General features: G+C 41.2%; 1 protein-coding gene across 1 annotated transcript in view; it reads right to left on the bottom strand.

Annotated features, from left to right (window-relative positions):
- Window positions 1-16,220, bottom strand: part of blk (BLK proto-oncogene, Src family tyrosine kinase) — a 38,686-nt gene that overhangs the window by 21,120 nt on the left and 1,346 nt on the right. The window contains exons 2-7 of the mRNA XM_055885776.1: window positions 15,849-15,992; window positions 10,998-11,028; window positions 10,231-10,324; window positions 9,913-10,011; window positions 8,651-8,754; window positions 8,096-8,245 (exon numbers count right to left, since the gene is read on the bottom strand). Coding sequence (XP_055741751.1) covers window positions 8,096-8,245; window positions 8,651-8,754; window positions 9,913-10,011; window positions 10,231-10,324; window positions 10,998-11,028; window positions 15,849-15,941 — 571 coding nt within the window. The 5' untranslated portion in view covers window positions 15,942-15,992. The remainder of the gene's footprint in view (window positions 1-8,095; window positions 8,246-8,650; window positions 8,755-9,912; window positions 10,012-10,230; window positions 10,325-10,997; window positions 11,029-15,848; window positions 15,993-16,220) is intronic.

Below are 16,220 nucleotides of genomic sequence, written 5' to 3'. Positions count from 1 at the left end.
TATCATCCTAATGGAGGTGTAGATTACATCTATCATCCTAATGGAGGAGTAGATTACATCTATCATCCTAATGGAGGAGTAGATTACATCTATCATCTATCATCCTAATGGAGGAGTAGATTACATCTATCATCCTAATGGAGGTGTAGATTACATCTATCACCCTAATGGAGGAGTAGATTACATCTATCATCCTAATGGAGGAGTAGATTACATCTATCATCCCAATGGAGGAGTAGATTACATCTATCATCCTAATGGAGGAGTAGATTACATATATCATCCTAATGGAGGTGTAGATTACATCTATCATCCTAATGGAGGTGTAGATTACATCTATCATCCTAATGGAGGAGTAGATTACATCTATCATCTATCATCCTAATGGAGGAGTAGATTACATCTATCATCCTAATGGAGGAGTAGATTACATCTGTCATCCTAATGGAGGAGTAGATTACATCTATCATCCTAATGGAGGAGTAGATTACATCTATCATCCTAATGGAGGTGTAGATTACATCTATCATCCTAATGGAGGAGTAGATTACATCTGTCATCCTAATGAAGGTGTGGATTACATCTGTCATCCTAATGAAGGTGTGGATTACGTCTATCATCCTAATGGAGGAGTAGATTACATCTGTCATCTATCATCCTAATGGAGGAGTAGATTACATCTATCATCTATCATCCTAATGGAGGAGTAGATTACATCTATCATCTATCATCCTAATGGAGGAGTAGATTACATCTATCATCCTAATGGAGGTGTAGATTACATCTATCATCCTAATGGAGGAGTAGATTACATCTATCATCCTAATGGAGGAGTAGATTACATCTATCATCTATCATCCTAATGGAGGTGTAGATTACATCTATCATCTATCATCCTAATGGAGGAGTAGATTACATCTGTCATCCTAGTGGAGGAGTAGATTACATCTATCATCCTAATGGAGGAGTAGATTACATCTATCATCCTAATGGAGGAGTAGATTACATCTATCATCGTAATGGAGGTGTAGATTACATCTATCATCCTAATGGAGGAGTAGATTACATATATCATCCTAATGGAGAAGTAGATTACATCTATCATCCTAATGGAGGAGTAGATTACATCTATCATCTATCATCCTAATGGAGGAGTAGATTACATCTATCATCCTAATGGAGGTGTAGATTACATCTATCATCCCAATGGAGGAGTAGATTACATCTATCATCTATCATCCTAATGGAGGAGTAGATTACATCTATCATCCTAATGGAGGAGTAGATTACATCTGTCATCCTAATGGAGGAGTAGATTACATCTATCATCCCAATGGAGGAGTAGATTACATCTATCATCTATCATCCTAATGGAGGAGTAGATTACATCTATCATCCTAATGGAGGAGTAGATTACATCTGTCATCCTAATGGAGGAGTAGATTACATCTATCATCCTAATGGAGGAGTAGATTACATCTATCATCTATCATCCTAATGGAGGTGTAGATTACATCTATCATCCTATTGGAGGTGTAGATTACATCTATCATCCTAATGGTGGAGTAGATTACATCTATCATCCTAATGGAGGTGTAGATTACATCTATCATCCTAATGGAGGAGTAGATTACATCTATCATCCTAATGGAGGAGTAGATTACATCTATCATCCTAATGGAGGAGTAGATAACATCTATCATCTATCATCCTAATGGAGGTGTAGATTACATCTATCATCCTAATGGAGGAGTAGATTACATCTATCATCTATCATCCTAATGGAGGAGTAGATTACATCTATCATCCTAATGGAGGAGTAGATTACATGTATCATCCTAATGGAGGAGTAGATTACATCTATCATCCTAATGGAGGAGTAGATTACATCTATCATCCTAATGGAGGTGTAGATTACATCTATCATCCTAATGGAGGAGTAGATTACATCTATCATCCTAATGGAGGAGTAGATTACATCTATCATCCTAATGGAGGAGTAGATTACATCTATCATCTATCATCCTAATGGAGGAGTAGATTACATCTATCATCCTAATGGAGGTGTAGATTACATCTATCATCCTAATGGAGGTGTAGATTACATCTATCATCCTAATGGAGGAGTAGATTACATCTATCATCTATCATCCTAATGGAGGAGTAGATTACATCTATCATCCTAATGGAGGAGTAGATTACATCTATCATCTATCATCCTAATGGGGGTGTAGATTACATCTATCATCCTAATGGAGGAGTAGATTACATCTATCATCCTAATGGAGGAGTAGATTACATCTATCATCCTAATGGAGGAGTAGATTACATCTATCATCCTAATGGAGGTGTAGATTACATCTATCATCCTAATGGAGGAGTAGATTACATCTATCATCTATCATCCTAATGGAGGTGTAGATTACATCTATCATCTATCATCCTAATGGAGGAGTAGATTACATCTGTCATCCTAATGGAGGAGTAGATTACATCTATCATCCTAATGGAGGAGTAGATTACATCTATCATCCTAATGGAGGAGTAGATTACATCTATCATCTATCATCCTAATGGAGGAGTAGATTACATCTATCATCCTAATGGAGGTGTAGATTACATCTATCATCCTACTGGAGGAGTAGATTACATCTATCATCCTAATGGAGGAGTAGATTACATCTATCATCCTAATGGAGGAGTAGATTACATCTATCATCCTAATGGAGGAGTAGATTACATCTATCATCCTAATGGAGGTGTAGATTACATCTATCATCCTAATGGAGGAGTAGATTACATCTATCATCTATCATCCTAATGGAGGTGTAGATTACATCTATCATCTATCATCCTAATGGAGGAGTAGATTACATCTATCATCCTAATGGAGGAGTAGATTACATCTATCATCTATCATCCTAATGGAGGAGTAGATTACATCTATCATCCTAATGGAGGAGTAGATTACATCTATCATCCTAATGGAGGTGTAGATTACATCTATCATCCTAATGGAGGAGTAGACTACATCTATCATCTATCATCCTAATGGAGGAGTAGATTACATCTATCATCCTAATGGAGGAGTAGATTACATCTGTCATCCTAATGGAGGAGTAGATTACATCTATCATCCTAATGGAGGTGTAGATTACATCTATCATCCTAATGGAGGTGTAGATTACATCTATCATCCTAATGGAGGAGTAGATTACATCTATCATCCTAATGGAGGTGTAGATTACATCTATCATCCTAATGGAGGTGTAGATTACATCTATCATCCCAATGGAGGAGTTGATTACATCTATCATCCTAATGGAGGAGTAGATTACATCTATCATCCTAATGGAGGAGTAGATTACATCTATCATCCTAATGGAGGAGTAGATTACATCTGTCATCCTAATGAAGGTGTGGATTACGTCTATCATCCTAATGGAGGAGTAGATTACATCTGTCATCTATCATCCTAATGGAGGTGTAGATTACATCTATCATCCTAATGGAGGTGTAGATTACATCTATCATCTATCATCCTAATGGAGGAGTAGATTACATCTATCATCTATCATCCTAATGGAGGTGTAGATTACATCTATCATCCTAATGGAGGAGTAGATTACATCTATCATCCTAATGGAGGTGTAGATTACATCTATCATCCTAATGGAGGTGTAGATTACATCTATCATTCTAATGGAGGAGTAGATTACATCTATCATCCTAATGGAGAAGTAGATTACATCTATCATCCTAATGGAGGTGTAGATTACATCTATCATCTATCATCCTAATGGAGGAGTAGATTACATCTATCATCTATCATCCTAATGGAGGAGTAGATTACATCTGTCATTCTAATGGAGGAGTAGATTACATCTATCATCTATCATCCTAATGGAGGTGTAGATTACATCTATCATCTATCATCCTAATGGAGGAGTAGATTACATCTGTCATCCTAATGGAGGAGTAGATTACATCTATCATCCTAATGGAGGAGTAGATTACATCTATCATCCTAATGGAGGAGTAGATTACATCTATCATCTATCATCCTAATGGAGGAGTAGATTACATCTATCATCCTAATGGAGGAGTAGATTACATCTATCATCCTAATGGAGGAGTAGATTACATCTATCATCTATCATCCTAATGGAGGAGTAGATTACATCTATCATCTATCATCCTAATGGAGGTGTAGATTACATCTATCATCCTAATGGAGGAGTAGATTACATCTGTCATCCTAATGGAGGAGTAGATTACATCTATCATCGTAATGGAGGAGTAGATTACATCTATCATCCTAATGGTGGAGTAGATTACATCTATCATCTATCATCCTAATGGAGGAGTAGATTACATCTATCATCCTAATGGAGGTGTAGATTACATCTATCATCTATCATCCTAATGGAGGTGTAGATTACATCTATCATCTATCATCCTAATGGAGGTGTAGATTACATCTATCATCTATCATCCTAATGGAGGTGTAGATTACATCTATCATCCTAATGGAGGAGTAGATTACATCTCCCATTCCAGTGTTCCAATTACTAAACAAGGCTGCATGTTTACAAGGTCCCAAACAGAACATTTCAGCAGATCCTTTTAACCATATTCATATGGTATATATTATATTATATATTACATATTCATATATTTAACCATATGCTATGAGGCTTTTTAACATAAACACTCAGATGTTTATATTCATTGATGATGTGCTGATTTTAGTGTCTGTGTTGTGTTTTTAATGCCGTATTTATTGGTAATGTATTAGATCAGGGGTGTCAAACTCATTCCACGGAGGGCCTAGTGTCTGCAGGTTTTTGGTTTTTCCTTTCAATAAAGCCCTAGACAACCAGGTGTGGGGAGTTCCTAACTAATTAGTGATGTTAATTCATCAATCAAGTACAAGGGAGAAGCGAAAACCCGCAGACACTCGGCCCTCCGTGGAATGAGTTTGACACCTGTGTATTAGATGGTGCATTCAAATTTCCCCTCTGGGGGATTAATAAAATATTATTTTATGGCGACTCTGCTTTAAATAGAGTGCATTCGGAAAGTATTCAGACCCCTTTTTCAATATTTTGTTACGTTACAGCCTTATTCTAAAATAGTTTTTTTTTTTTTTTTTACATGCACTCATCAATCTACACACAATACAGCATAATGACAAAGCAAAAACAGATTTTTATACATTTTGCAAATGTATTACCAATAACAAAAACTGAAATATAATATTTACGTAAGTATTCAGATCCTTTACTCAGTACTTTGTTGAAGCACCTTTGGCAGCGATTATAGTCTTGAGTCTTCTTGGGTATGACGCTACAAGCGTGGCACTCCTGTATTTGGGGAGTTTCACCCATTCTTCTCTGCAGATCCTCTCAAGCTCTGTCAGGTTGGATGGGGAGTGTTGCTGCACAGCTATTTTCAGGTCTCTGCAGAGATGTTAGATCGGTTTCAAGTCAACTTGTTCCTGAAGCCACTCCTGCGTTGCCTTGGCTGTGTGCTAAGGGTGGTTGTCCTGTTGGAAGGTGAACCTTAACCCCAGTCTGAGGTTCTGAGCGCTCTGGAGCAGGTTTTCATCAAGGAGTTCTCATTACTCTGCTCTGTTCATCTTTCCTCGATCCTGACTAGTCTCCCTGCCGCTGAAAAAACAGCCCCACAGCATGATGCTGACAACACCATGCTTCACCATAGGGATGGTGCCTGGTTTCCTACAGAGGTGATGCTTGGCATTCAGGCCAAAGAGTTCTATCTTGGTTTCATCAGACCAGAGAATCTTGTTTCTCATGGTCTAAGAGTCCTTTAGGTGCCTTTTGACAAACTCCAAGTGGGCCGTCATGTGCCTTTTACTGAAGAGTGGCTTCCGTCTGGCCACTCTACCATAAAGGCCTGATTGGTGGAGTGCTGCGGAGATAGTTGTCCTTCTGGAAGGTTCTCCCATCTCCACATAGGAACTCTGGAACTCTGTCAGAGTGACCATAGGGTTCTTGGTCACCTCCCTGACCAAGGCCCTTCTCCCCCGATTGTTCATTTTGGCCGGGTGGCCAGCACTAGGAAGAGTCTTGGTGGCCAAACTTCTTCCATTTAAGGTTGATTGAGGCCACTGTGTTCTTGTGGACCTTCAACGCTGCAGTTATTGGTCCCCTTCCCCAGATCTGTGCCTCGACACAATCCTGTTTCAGAGCTTTATGGACAATTCCTTCGACCTCATGGCTCTGTTTTTGCTCTGACATGCACTGTCAACTGTGGGACCTTATATAGACAGGTGTGTGCCTTTCCAAATCATGTTCAATCTATTGAATTTACCACAGGGGGACTACAATCAAGTTTTAAAAACATCTCAAGGATGATCAATGGAAACAGGATCCACCGGAGCTCAATGTCAAGTCTCGTAGCAAAGGGTCTGAATACCTTAGTATATAAGGTATTTCCATTTCTGATCCCTTTTTCATGATATCCATATGGTAGTTACAGTCTCATTGCTGCAAGGAGAGTGTGAAGGTCGAAAGCCATACGTCCTCTGAAACACAACTCTGCCAAGCCACACTGCTTCTTGACATAGTACCCGCTTATTAACCCAGGAAGACAGTCGCACCAATGCATGCCGCTTCACGGGTATCCCGGTCGCAGCCAGCTGCAACACAGCCCGGGATCGAACCTAGGTCTGTAGTGATGCCTCTAGCACTGCGATGCAGTTCCTTAAACCGCTGCGCCACTTAGGATTCCCCGTATTTTGATTTTAATAAATGTGCTAACATTTCAGTGAACCTGTTTTTGCTTTGTCATTATGGAGTATTGTGTACAGATTGATGAGGATAAAAATTTTTATTTAATCCATTTTAGAATAAGGCTGTAACGTAACAATATGTGGAAAAAGTCAAGGGGTCTGAATACTTTCTGAATACACTGTATCTAGCTTAAATACCTCATACCTCTCCACATTGACTCGGTACTGGTACTCCCTGTATATAGCTCCATTCTTGTGTATTTTATTCCTCTTATGGTACAAATACAAATGTTCCACATTGTTGGGAAGGGCTCGTAAGCCAGCAATTCATTGTAAAGTCTACAACCGTTATATTCGGCTCAGGGGACAAATAAAATGTGATTTGATGAGAGAAAACCTATCTGACTTAGGAATGTGTCTGGAAGGGGGGGGGGGGGGGGGGGCTGATCTACTTATTTGGTTATTCGGCCACAACAGTAGAGGAAAGAGCACTGCTCACCTCGACAGGAAATGAAGCAGTGCACAACATGAGGCAGAGAACCTCCTTAAGCTTCTAATCAAGAAGACTTTACTTCACTAAATCTAAAGAGTTGACGTTACTTCCTGCTAGCTGATAGTCAGATCCTCATCCTCTCATACGGGTAAACGTATAGATGTAGGTTGGCCTCTTCGGTCTATTTGACGTGTAAGGAAGTCAAGTTGTTAAGTTTTGCTGAAGCCGTGAAAAGGTCAGAGATTGTTCAGTGATAGCACGTTGCGCAATCACACGTGAACCACGACGACCACGCCAACGTGGCGGGCTTAAATCTACACTCGGGTTAAAAAAACATCGGTGTAGTTAACTGGTTTACTTTGAAATGCCACACGATGATTGGATTCCTGTCTACGGCTTTTACTCCTTGACCTTAAGAGGTCATATGAACTTTAACCTCAAACTTCCTTATGTTTCTTTTTCTACAAGGTTTTCTACAAGGTATTCTTTACCCCAGGACACTTTATTTCCAGGGAAATAAAGAAAAAAAATGTTTTGTTTATCTATGGGGATTTTTGTATGTCTAGGTAATGTAGGTTTATGGTGGCCTGAATTGGTTCCCAATCAGAGGCAGCTGTTTCTCGTTGTCTCTGATTGGGGATCCTATTTAGGTGGCCATTTTTCCATTTAGGTTTTGTGGGTAGTTGTCTATGAGTAGTTGCATGTCAGCACTGAGTTATTTTACATCTTCACGTTCGTTTTTTGTTTCAGTGTTCTTCCGTTATCATTAAAAGAAGAATGTATTCACATCAGGCCTTGGTCTCCTCCTCACTACGACGAACGTGACAACGGTCATTTTAACTCACGTGTGTAGTACTTGACCAGCTCCTGCAGGGAAGAGAAGGAGGTGGACGGAGAGATGTAGAACCCTCCGTTATCCAGGGAGCGGATCTTGTAGTGTTTCACCACATCCCCATGCTCCAGCCCTGCGTCTCTGATGGACAGGGAGAAAGCACCTTTGGGAGACATGTCAATGATACATACAGTGTTAGTGTGTGTTTAGATATTACTGCACGGTCGGGAACTAGAAGCACAAGCATTTTTCGCTACACTCGCATTAACATCTGCTAACCATGTGTATGTGACAAATAAAATTTGATTTGATTAGCTTACAGCTTTATGGGGATTTTTTTCAGTCCTTGATATCGGTTTGTATCAGTTTGTTTACTGAATATGTCAGTTCTGTTAATGTCAATTATATGGTTACACGTACAAGATGGATGATTTGACCATTCCAAGTCTTTCAGTATTATATTGTATATATTTTTGGAGCTATTTTGAATTTTAAAAAATATACATATGTTGTGTTGTTCAGAAAATGGCGACGTTGTACTTTAAAAGGCAGAGAGGATGATTCTGACCTTTGGTGGTCTCACTCTCTCGAACTAGAAAAGACCCAGCTTTATTCCCCGGAGCCAGGAGAATACGCTCTGTCTCTCTACGACTCAGGTCCTTGAAAAACCATCTACAATACATGGAAGAACAGGGAAGTGACGGCAAATAATGTGTTACATACTTAGCATACGGATACAGGAGGCATACTGATACAGGAAGTATACTGATACAGGAAGCATACTGATACAGGAAGTATACTGATACAGGAAGCATACTGATACAGGAGGCATACTGATACAGGAAGCATACTGATACAGGAAGCATACTGATACAGGAAGCATACTGATACAGGAAGCATACTGATACAGGAAGTATACTGATACAGGAAGCATACTGATACAGGAAGTATACTGATACAGGAAGGATACTGATACAGGAAGCATACTAATACAGGAAGCATACGGATACAGGAAGGGTATGGATACAGGAAGCATACTGATACAGGAAGCATACTGATACAGGAAGGATACTGATACAGGAAGCATACTGATACTGGAAGCATATGGATACAGGAAGGGTATGGATACAGGAAGCATACTGATACAGGAAGCATACTGATACAGGAAGGATGTGGATACAGAAAGCATACTGATACAGGAAGGATATGGATACAGGAAGCATACTGATACAGGAAGGATATGGATACAGGAAGCATACTAATACAGGAAGGATACTGATGAGGAAGTATACTGATACAGGAAGCATACTGATACAGGAAGTATACTGATACAGGAAGCATACGGATACAGGAAGTATACTGATACAGGAAGCATACGGATACAGGAAGCATACTGATACAGGAAGTATACTGATACAGGAAGCATACTGATACAGGAAGTATACTGATACAGGAAGCATACGGATACAGGAAGTATACTGATACAGGAAGCATACTGATACAGGAAGCATACTGATGCAGGAAGAATACGGATACAGGAAGGATATGGATACAGGAAGCATACTGATACAGGAAGGATATTGATACAGGAGGCATACTGATACAGGAAACATACTGATACAGGAAGCATACTGATACAGGAAGCATACGGATACAGGAAGCATACTGATACAGGAAAAGCAAGCGGTTTTAATTTCCTGTCAACACAACTCAGTTCATTTATAATGATCTATGGTGAAGTATGTATTGTAAACGTATGATAACCCACGCTCGAAGTGTTCAATTATCAAAAAGAAAATGGCTGACTTATGTCAGAGCAGATTCACTTACTTTTCTATTTCTAGGGTGTCTACTCTGGCCACGTACGTACATGGAATGCACCCTTCCTCTCCCGTCACCAGTGACTTAGCAAGCCACCAGTCCCCATTCCTTCATAGAACAACAACAGAGCATGTTTTGTCTACTTCGTTACACGTCAAAATGAGCTACGTAACGTTGCCTCCAAAAGGGTACTGCTATCCTGTATTATTACACCGAGGATGTGTTATCAGACTATTGTCTGAGAACCCAAAATTAGCATGACATCTCCCTATAAATTATAATGAGTGATGACCCGTTTGTTCTAAATCAGAACTGTACTGTACTCACTCCTCGAGGATCTGAAGCCTCTCTCCCTTTTTGAACGGCAGGTCATTGTCCGTGGTTGGTTTGAAGTCGTGCAGAGCAATGACAACGTCTTCGTCTGGAAGGGACAGGAATATATGTAAAGGTTTCTAGTTCGGTATCAAGAAATCAAGGGTTTCGTATCAACAAAAACTCGGACAATAGTCGTCATTGTAAAAGGGTTTGCAAAATGATGTTCTGAAACAGGTTGACAAATGATGTTCTGAAAGAGGTTGACAAATGATGTTCTGAAACAGGTTGACAAATTATGTTCTGAAACAGGTTGACAAATGATGTTCTGAAACAGGTTGACAAATTATGTTCTGAAACAGGTTGACAAATGATGTTCTGAAACAGGTTGACAAATGATGTTCTGAAAAAGGTTGACAAATGATGTTCTGAAACAGATTGACAAATTATGTTCTGAAACAGGTTGACAAATGATGTTCTGAAAGAGGTTGACAAATGATGTTCTGAAACAGGTTGACAAATTATGTTCTGAAACAGGTTGACAAATGATGTTCTGAAACAGGTTGACAAATGATGTTCTGAAACAGGTTGACAAATTATGTTCTGAAACAGGTTGACAAATGATGTTCTGAAAAAGGTTGACAAATGATGTTCTGAAACAGATTGACAAATTATGTTCTGAAACAGGTTGACAAATGATGTTCTGAAACAGGTTGACAAATTATGTTCTGAAACAGGTTGACAAATGATGTTGTGAAACAAGTTGACAAATTGTAACTTACCATTCCCGGAAGCCTGTTCCGTATTGTGTGCCTGAGTGAAGAAAATATATTTGTGAGAATGATGATGTCATATTATCATTTTTCATAAATACACCATATAAATCAAGAAATGTAATAACCGTATTAATCTCTGATTCACATCTATGATGTCATACATGGGGAAAGAAAATGGGGCAAAAGGTCAAATAACTGTCCTGTTTTGAGAAATGGTGGAATGATGTGCTTCTACACCTTCATTACTAGCTGTTTGGGGTTTTAGGCTGGGTTTCTGTACAGCACTTCGAGATATTAGCTGATGTACGAAGGGCTATATAAAATAAACTTGATTGATTGATGGAATGAATTGTCCACTTTCGTTACTCTATTGTCCAATCAAATCAAATGTCACATGCGCTGAATACGGTGAAATGCTGACTTACAAGCCCTTAAACCAACAATGCAGTTTTAAGAAAATACAGTTAAGAAAATACTTACTAAATAAGCTAAAACTAAATAAAATAACAATATTGAGGCTATATACAAGGGGTATCGGTAACAATTCAATGTGCGGGGGTAAAGGTTAGTGGAGGTAATTGGTACATGTACGGTAGGTAGAGGTAAAGTGACTATGCATGGATAATAAACAGCGAGTAGCAGCAGTGTTAAAACAAGGCCCTTAACCAACAATGCAGTTTTAAGAAAATACCCCCCAAAAAGTAAGAGATAAGAATAACAAATAACTAAAGAGCAGCAGTATATAACAATAGCTGGGCTTTATACAGGGGGTACCGGTACAGAGTCAATGTGGAGGCTATATACAGGGGGTATAGAGTCAATGTGGAGGCTATATACAGGGTGTTACGGTACAGAGTCAATGTGGAGCTATATACAGGGGGTATAGAGTCAGTGTGGAGGCTATATACAGGGTGTTACGGTACAGAGTCAATGTGGAGGCTATATACAGGGTGTTACGGTACAGAGTCAATGTGGAGGCTATAAACAGGGGGTATAGAGTCAGTGTGGAGGCTATATACAGGGGGTATAGAGTCAGTGTGGAGGCTATATACAGGGTGTTACGGTACAGAGTCAATGTGGAGGCTATATACAGGGTGTTACGGTACAGAGTCAATGTGGAGGCTATATACAGGGGGTACAGAGTCAATGTGGAGGCTATATACAGGGGGTATAGAGTCAGTGTGGAGGCTATATACAGGGTGTTACGGTACAGAGTCAATGTGGAGGCTATATACAGGGTGTTACGGTACAGAGTCAATGTGGAGGCTATATACAGGGTGTTACGGTACAGAGTCAATGTGGAGGCTATATACAGGGTGTTACGGTACATAGTCAATGTGGAGGCTATATACAGGGTGTTACGGTACAAAGTCAATGTGGAGGCTATATACAGGGTGTTATGGTACAGAGTCAATGTGGAGGCTATATACAGGGTGTTACGGTACAGAGTCAATGTGGAGGCTATATACAGGGGGTACCGGTACAGAGACAATGTGGAGGCTATATACAGGGGGTACCGGTACAGAGTCAATGTGGAGGCTATATACAGGGGGTACCGGTACAGAGTCAATGTGGAGGCTATATACAGGGTGTTACGGTACAGAGTCAATGTGGAGGCTATATACAGGGTGTTACGGTACATAGTCAATGTGGAGGCTATATACAGGGTGTTACGGTACAAAGTCAATGTGGAGGCTATATACAGGGTGTTATGGTACAGAGTCAATGTGGAGGCTATATACAGGGTGTTACGGTACAGAGTCAATGTGGAGGCTATATACAGGGGGTACCGGTACAGAGACAATGTGGAGGCTATATACAGGGGGTACCGGTACAGAGTCAATGTGGAGGCTATATACAGGGAGTACTGAGTCAATGTCTGGGGGCACCGGTGCCGAGGTAATTGAGATAATATGTACATGTAGGTGGAGTTATTAAAGTGACTATGCATAGATAACAACAACACAGCGTAGCAGCAGCAGCGTAGAAGAGGGGAGAGAGGGGTGACAATGCAAATAGTCTGAGTAGCCATTTGATTAGATGTTCAGGAGTCTTATGGCTTGGGGGTAGAAGCTGTTTAGAATCCTCTTGGCCCTAGACTTGGTGCTCCGGTACCGCTTTCCGTGCGGTAGTAGAGAGAACAATCTATGACTAGGGTGGCTGGTGTCTTTTACAATTTTTACGGCCTTCCTCTGACACCGCCTGGTATAGAGGTCATGGATGACAGGAAGCTTGGCCCCGGTGATGTACTGGGCCGTACGCACTACCCTCTTTCTAGGATAATGGTGTTGATGTGAGCCATGACCAGCCTTTCCAAGAATTTCATGGCTACAGATGTGATTGCTATGGGTCGGTAGTCATTTAGGCAGGTTACCTTAGTGTTCTTGGGTACAGGGACTATGGTGGTCTGCTTGAAAGATGTTGATATTTCAGACTCAGACAGGGAGAGGTTGAAAATGTCAGTGAAGACACTTGCCAGTTGGTCAGTGCATGCTCGGAGTACACGTCCTGGTAATCCGTCTGGCCCTGCGACCTTGTGATTGTTGACCTGATTAAAGGTCTTACTCATATCGGCTGTGGAGAGCGTGATCACACAGTCATCCGGAACAGCTGATGCTCTCATGAATGTTTCTGTGTTATTTGCCTCGAAGCGAGCATAGAAGTTATTTAGCTCGTCTGGTAGGCTCGTGTCACTGGGCAGCTCTCAGTTGTGCTTCCCCTTGTAGTCTGTAATGGTTTGCAAGCCCTGCCACATCCGACGAGCATCAGAGCGGGTGTAGTACGATTCGATCTTAGTCCTGTATTGATGCTTTGCCTGTTTGATGGTTCATCGGAGGGCATAGCGAGATTTCTTATAAGCTTCCGGGTTAGGAGCCATTTGGACCTAGATTTGGCGCTCCGGTACCGCTTGCCGTGCGGTAGCAGTTAGAACAGTCTATAACTTGGGTGACTGGAGTCTTTGACAATTTTTGGGGGGTTTCCTCTGACACCGCTTAGTGTATAGGTCCTGGATGGCAGGAAGCTTGGCCCCAGTGATGTTCTGGGCCGTACGCACTACCCTCTGTGGGGCCTTGCGGTCGGATGCCGAGCATTCGCCATACCAGGCAGTGATGCAACCGTTCAGAATGTTCTTGATGGTGCAGCTGTAGAAGTTTTTGAGGATCTGGGGACCCATGTCATCTTTCATACATACAGTACAGTGTGGATGGAGGAGTTGGGTGTATATAGGTATTCACAGTGTGGTTGGAGGAGTTGGGTGTATATAGGTATTCACAGTGTGGTTGGAGGAGTTGGGTGTATATAGGTACTCACAGTGTGGTTGGGGGAGTTGGGTGTATATAGGTATTCACAGTGTGGTTGGAGGAGTTGGGTGTATATAGGTACTCACAGTGTTGTTGGGTGTATATAGGTACTCACAGTGTTGTTGGAGGTGTTGGGTGTATATAGGTACTCACAGTGTGGTTGGAGGAGTTGGGTGTATATAGGTACTCACAGTGTGGTTGGAGGAGTTGGGTGTATATAGCTACTCACAGTGTGGTTGGAGGTGTTGGGTGTATATAGGTACTCACAGTGTGGTTGGAGGAGTTGGGTGTATATAGGTACTCACAGTGTGGTTGGAGGTGTTGGGTGTATATAGGTACTCACAGTGTGGTTGGAGGTGTTGGGTGTAATATGTACTCAGAGTGTGGTTGGAGGAGTTGGGTGTATATAGGTACTCACAGTGTTGTTGGAGGTGTTGGGTGTATATAGGTACTCACAGTGTGGTTGGAGGAGTTGGGTGTATATAGGTACTCACAGTGTGGTTGGAGGAGTTGGGTGTATATAGCTACTCACAGTGTGGTTGGAGGTGTTGGGTGTATATAGGTACTCACAGTGTGGTTGGAGGTGTTGGGTGTAATATGTACTCAGAGTGTGGTTGGAGGAGTTGGGTGTATATAGGTACTCACAGTGTGGTTGGAGGAGTTGGGTGTATATAGGTACTCACAGTGTGGTTGGAGGAGTTGGGTGTATATAGGTACTCACAGTGTGGTTGGAGGTGTTGGGTGTATATAGGTACTCACAGTGTGGTTGGAGGAGTTGGGTGTATATAGGTACTCACAGTGTGGTTGGAGGTGTTGGGTGTATATAGGTATTCACAGTGTGGTTGGAGGAGTTGGGTGTATATAGGTACTCACAGTGTGGTTGGAGGAGTTGGGTGTATATAGCTACTCACAGTGTGGTTGGAGGAGTTGGGTGTAATATGTACTCACAGTGTGGTTGGAGGTGTTGGGTGTATATAGGTATTCACAGTGTGGTTGGAGGAGTTGGGTGTATATAGGTACTCACAGTGTGGTTGGAGGTGTTGGGTGTATATAGGTATTCACAGTGTGGTTGGAGGAGTTGGGTGTATATAGGTACTCAGAGTGTGGTTGGAGGAGTTGGGTGTATATAGGTACTCACAGTGTGGTTGGAGGAGTTGGGTGTATATAGCTACTCACAGTGTGGTTGGAGGTGTTGGGTGTATATAGGTACTCACAGTGTGGTTGGAGGTGTTGGGTGTAATATGTACTCAGAGTGTGGTTGGAGGAGTTGGGTGTATATAGGTACTCACAGTGTGGTTGGAGGAGTTGGGTGTATATAGGTACTCACAGTGTGGTTGGAGGAGTTGGGTGTATATAGGTACTCACAGTGTGGTTGGAGGTGTTGGGTGTATATAGGTACTCACAGTGTGGTTGGAGGAGTTGGGTGTATATAGGTACTCACAGTGTGGTTGGAGGTGTTGGGTGTATATAGGTATTCACAGTGTGGTTGGAGGAGTTGGGTGTATATAGGTACTCACAGTGTGGTTGGAGGAGTTGGGTGTATATAGGTACTCACAGTGTGGTTGGAGGAGTTGGTGGTTTGAGAGCCTTTCCCTGGATGGTGGATGTCATCTTTCTGACGTTTCTGACCACTGCAGCTGGAACCCATCCTTTTATAATGGTCTGATCCACATCAGTGTCTCTAGGGTCATGCCCTGGGCTGAAAATTAACCCATCAATTAATCGATCAAGCGATCAATCAATTAATCGATCAATCAATAAAATCAATTCATGTAACTTTCCCCAGAGGAGTGATATTTGATTTGTGAAAAGTGGAAAAATGATTAAAAGAAAACCCACATAGGTCCATACGAAAGAGTGTATCTATTACCCTCTGTGATTCAGTAAACTGAAATATTAAATTCACAGTCAGTCTGTTTGTGAATAG

This window comes from Salvelinus fontinalis, chromosome 27, assembly GCF_029448725.1.
Source record: "Salvelinus fontinalis isolate EN_2023a chromosome 27, ASM2944872v1, whole genome shotgun sequence".
NCBI lineage: Eukaryota > Metazoa > Chordata > Actinopteri > Salmoniformes > Salmonidae > Salvelinus > Salvelinus fontinalis.
Note: the sequence above shows the minus strand (reverse complement) of the source record. Positions and strands in the feature narration are given on the sequence as shown.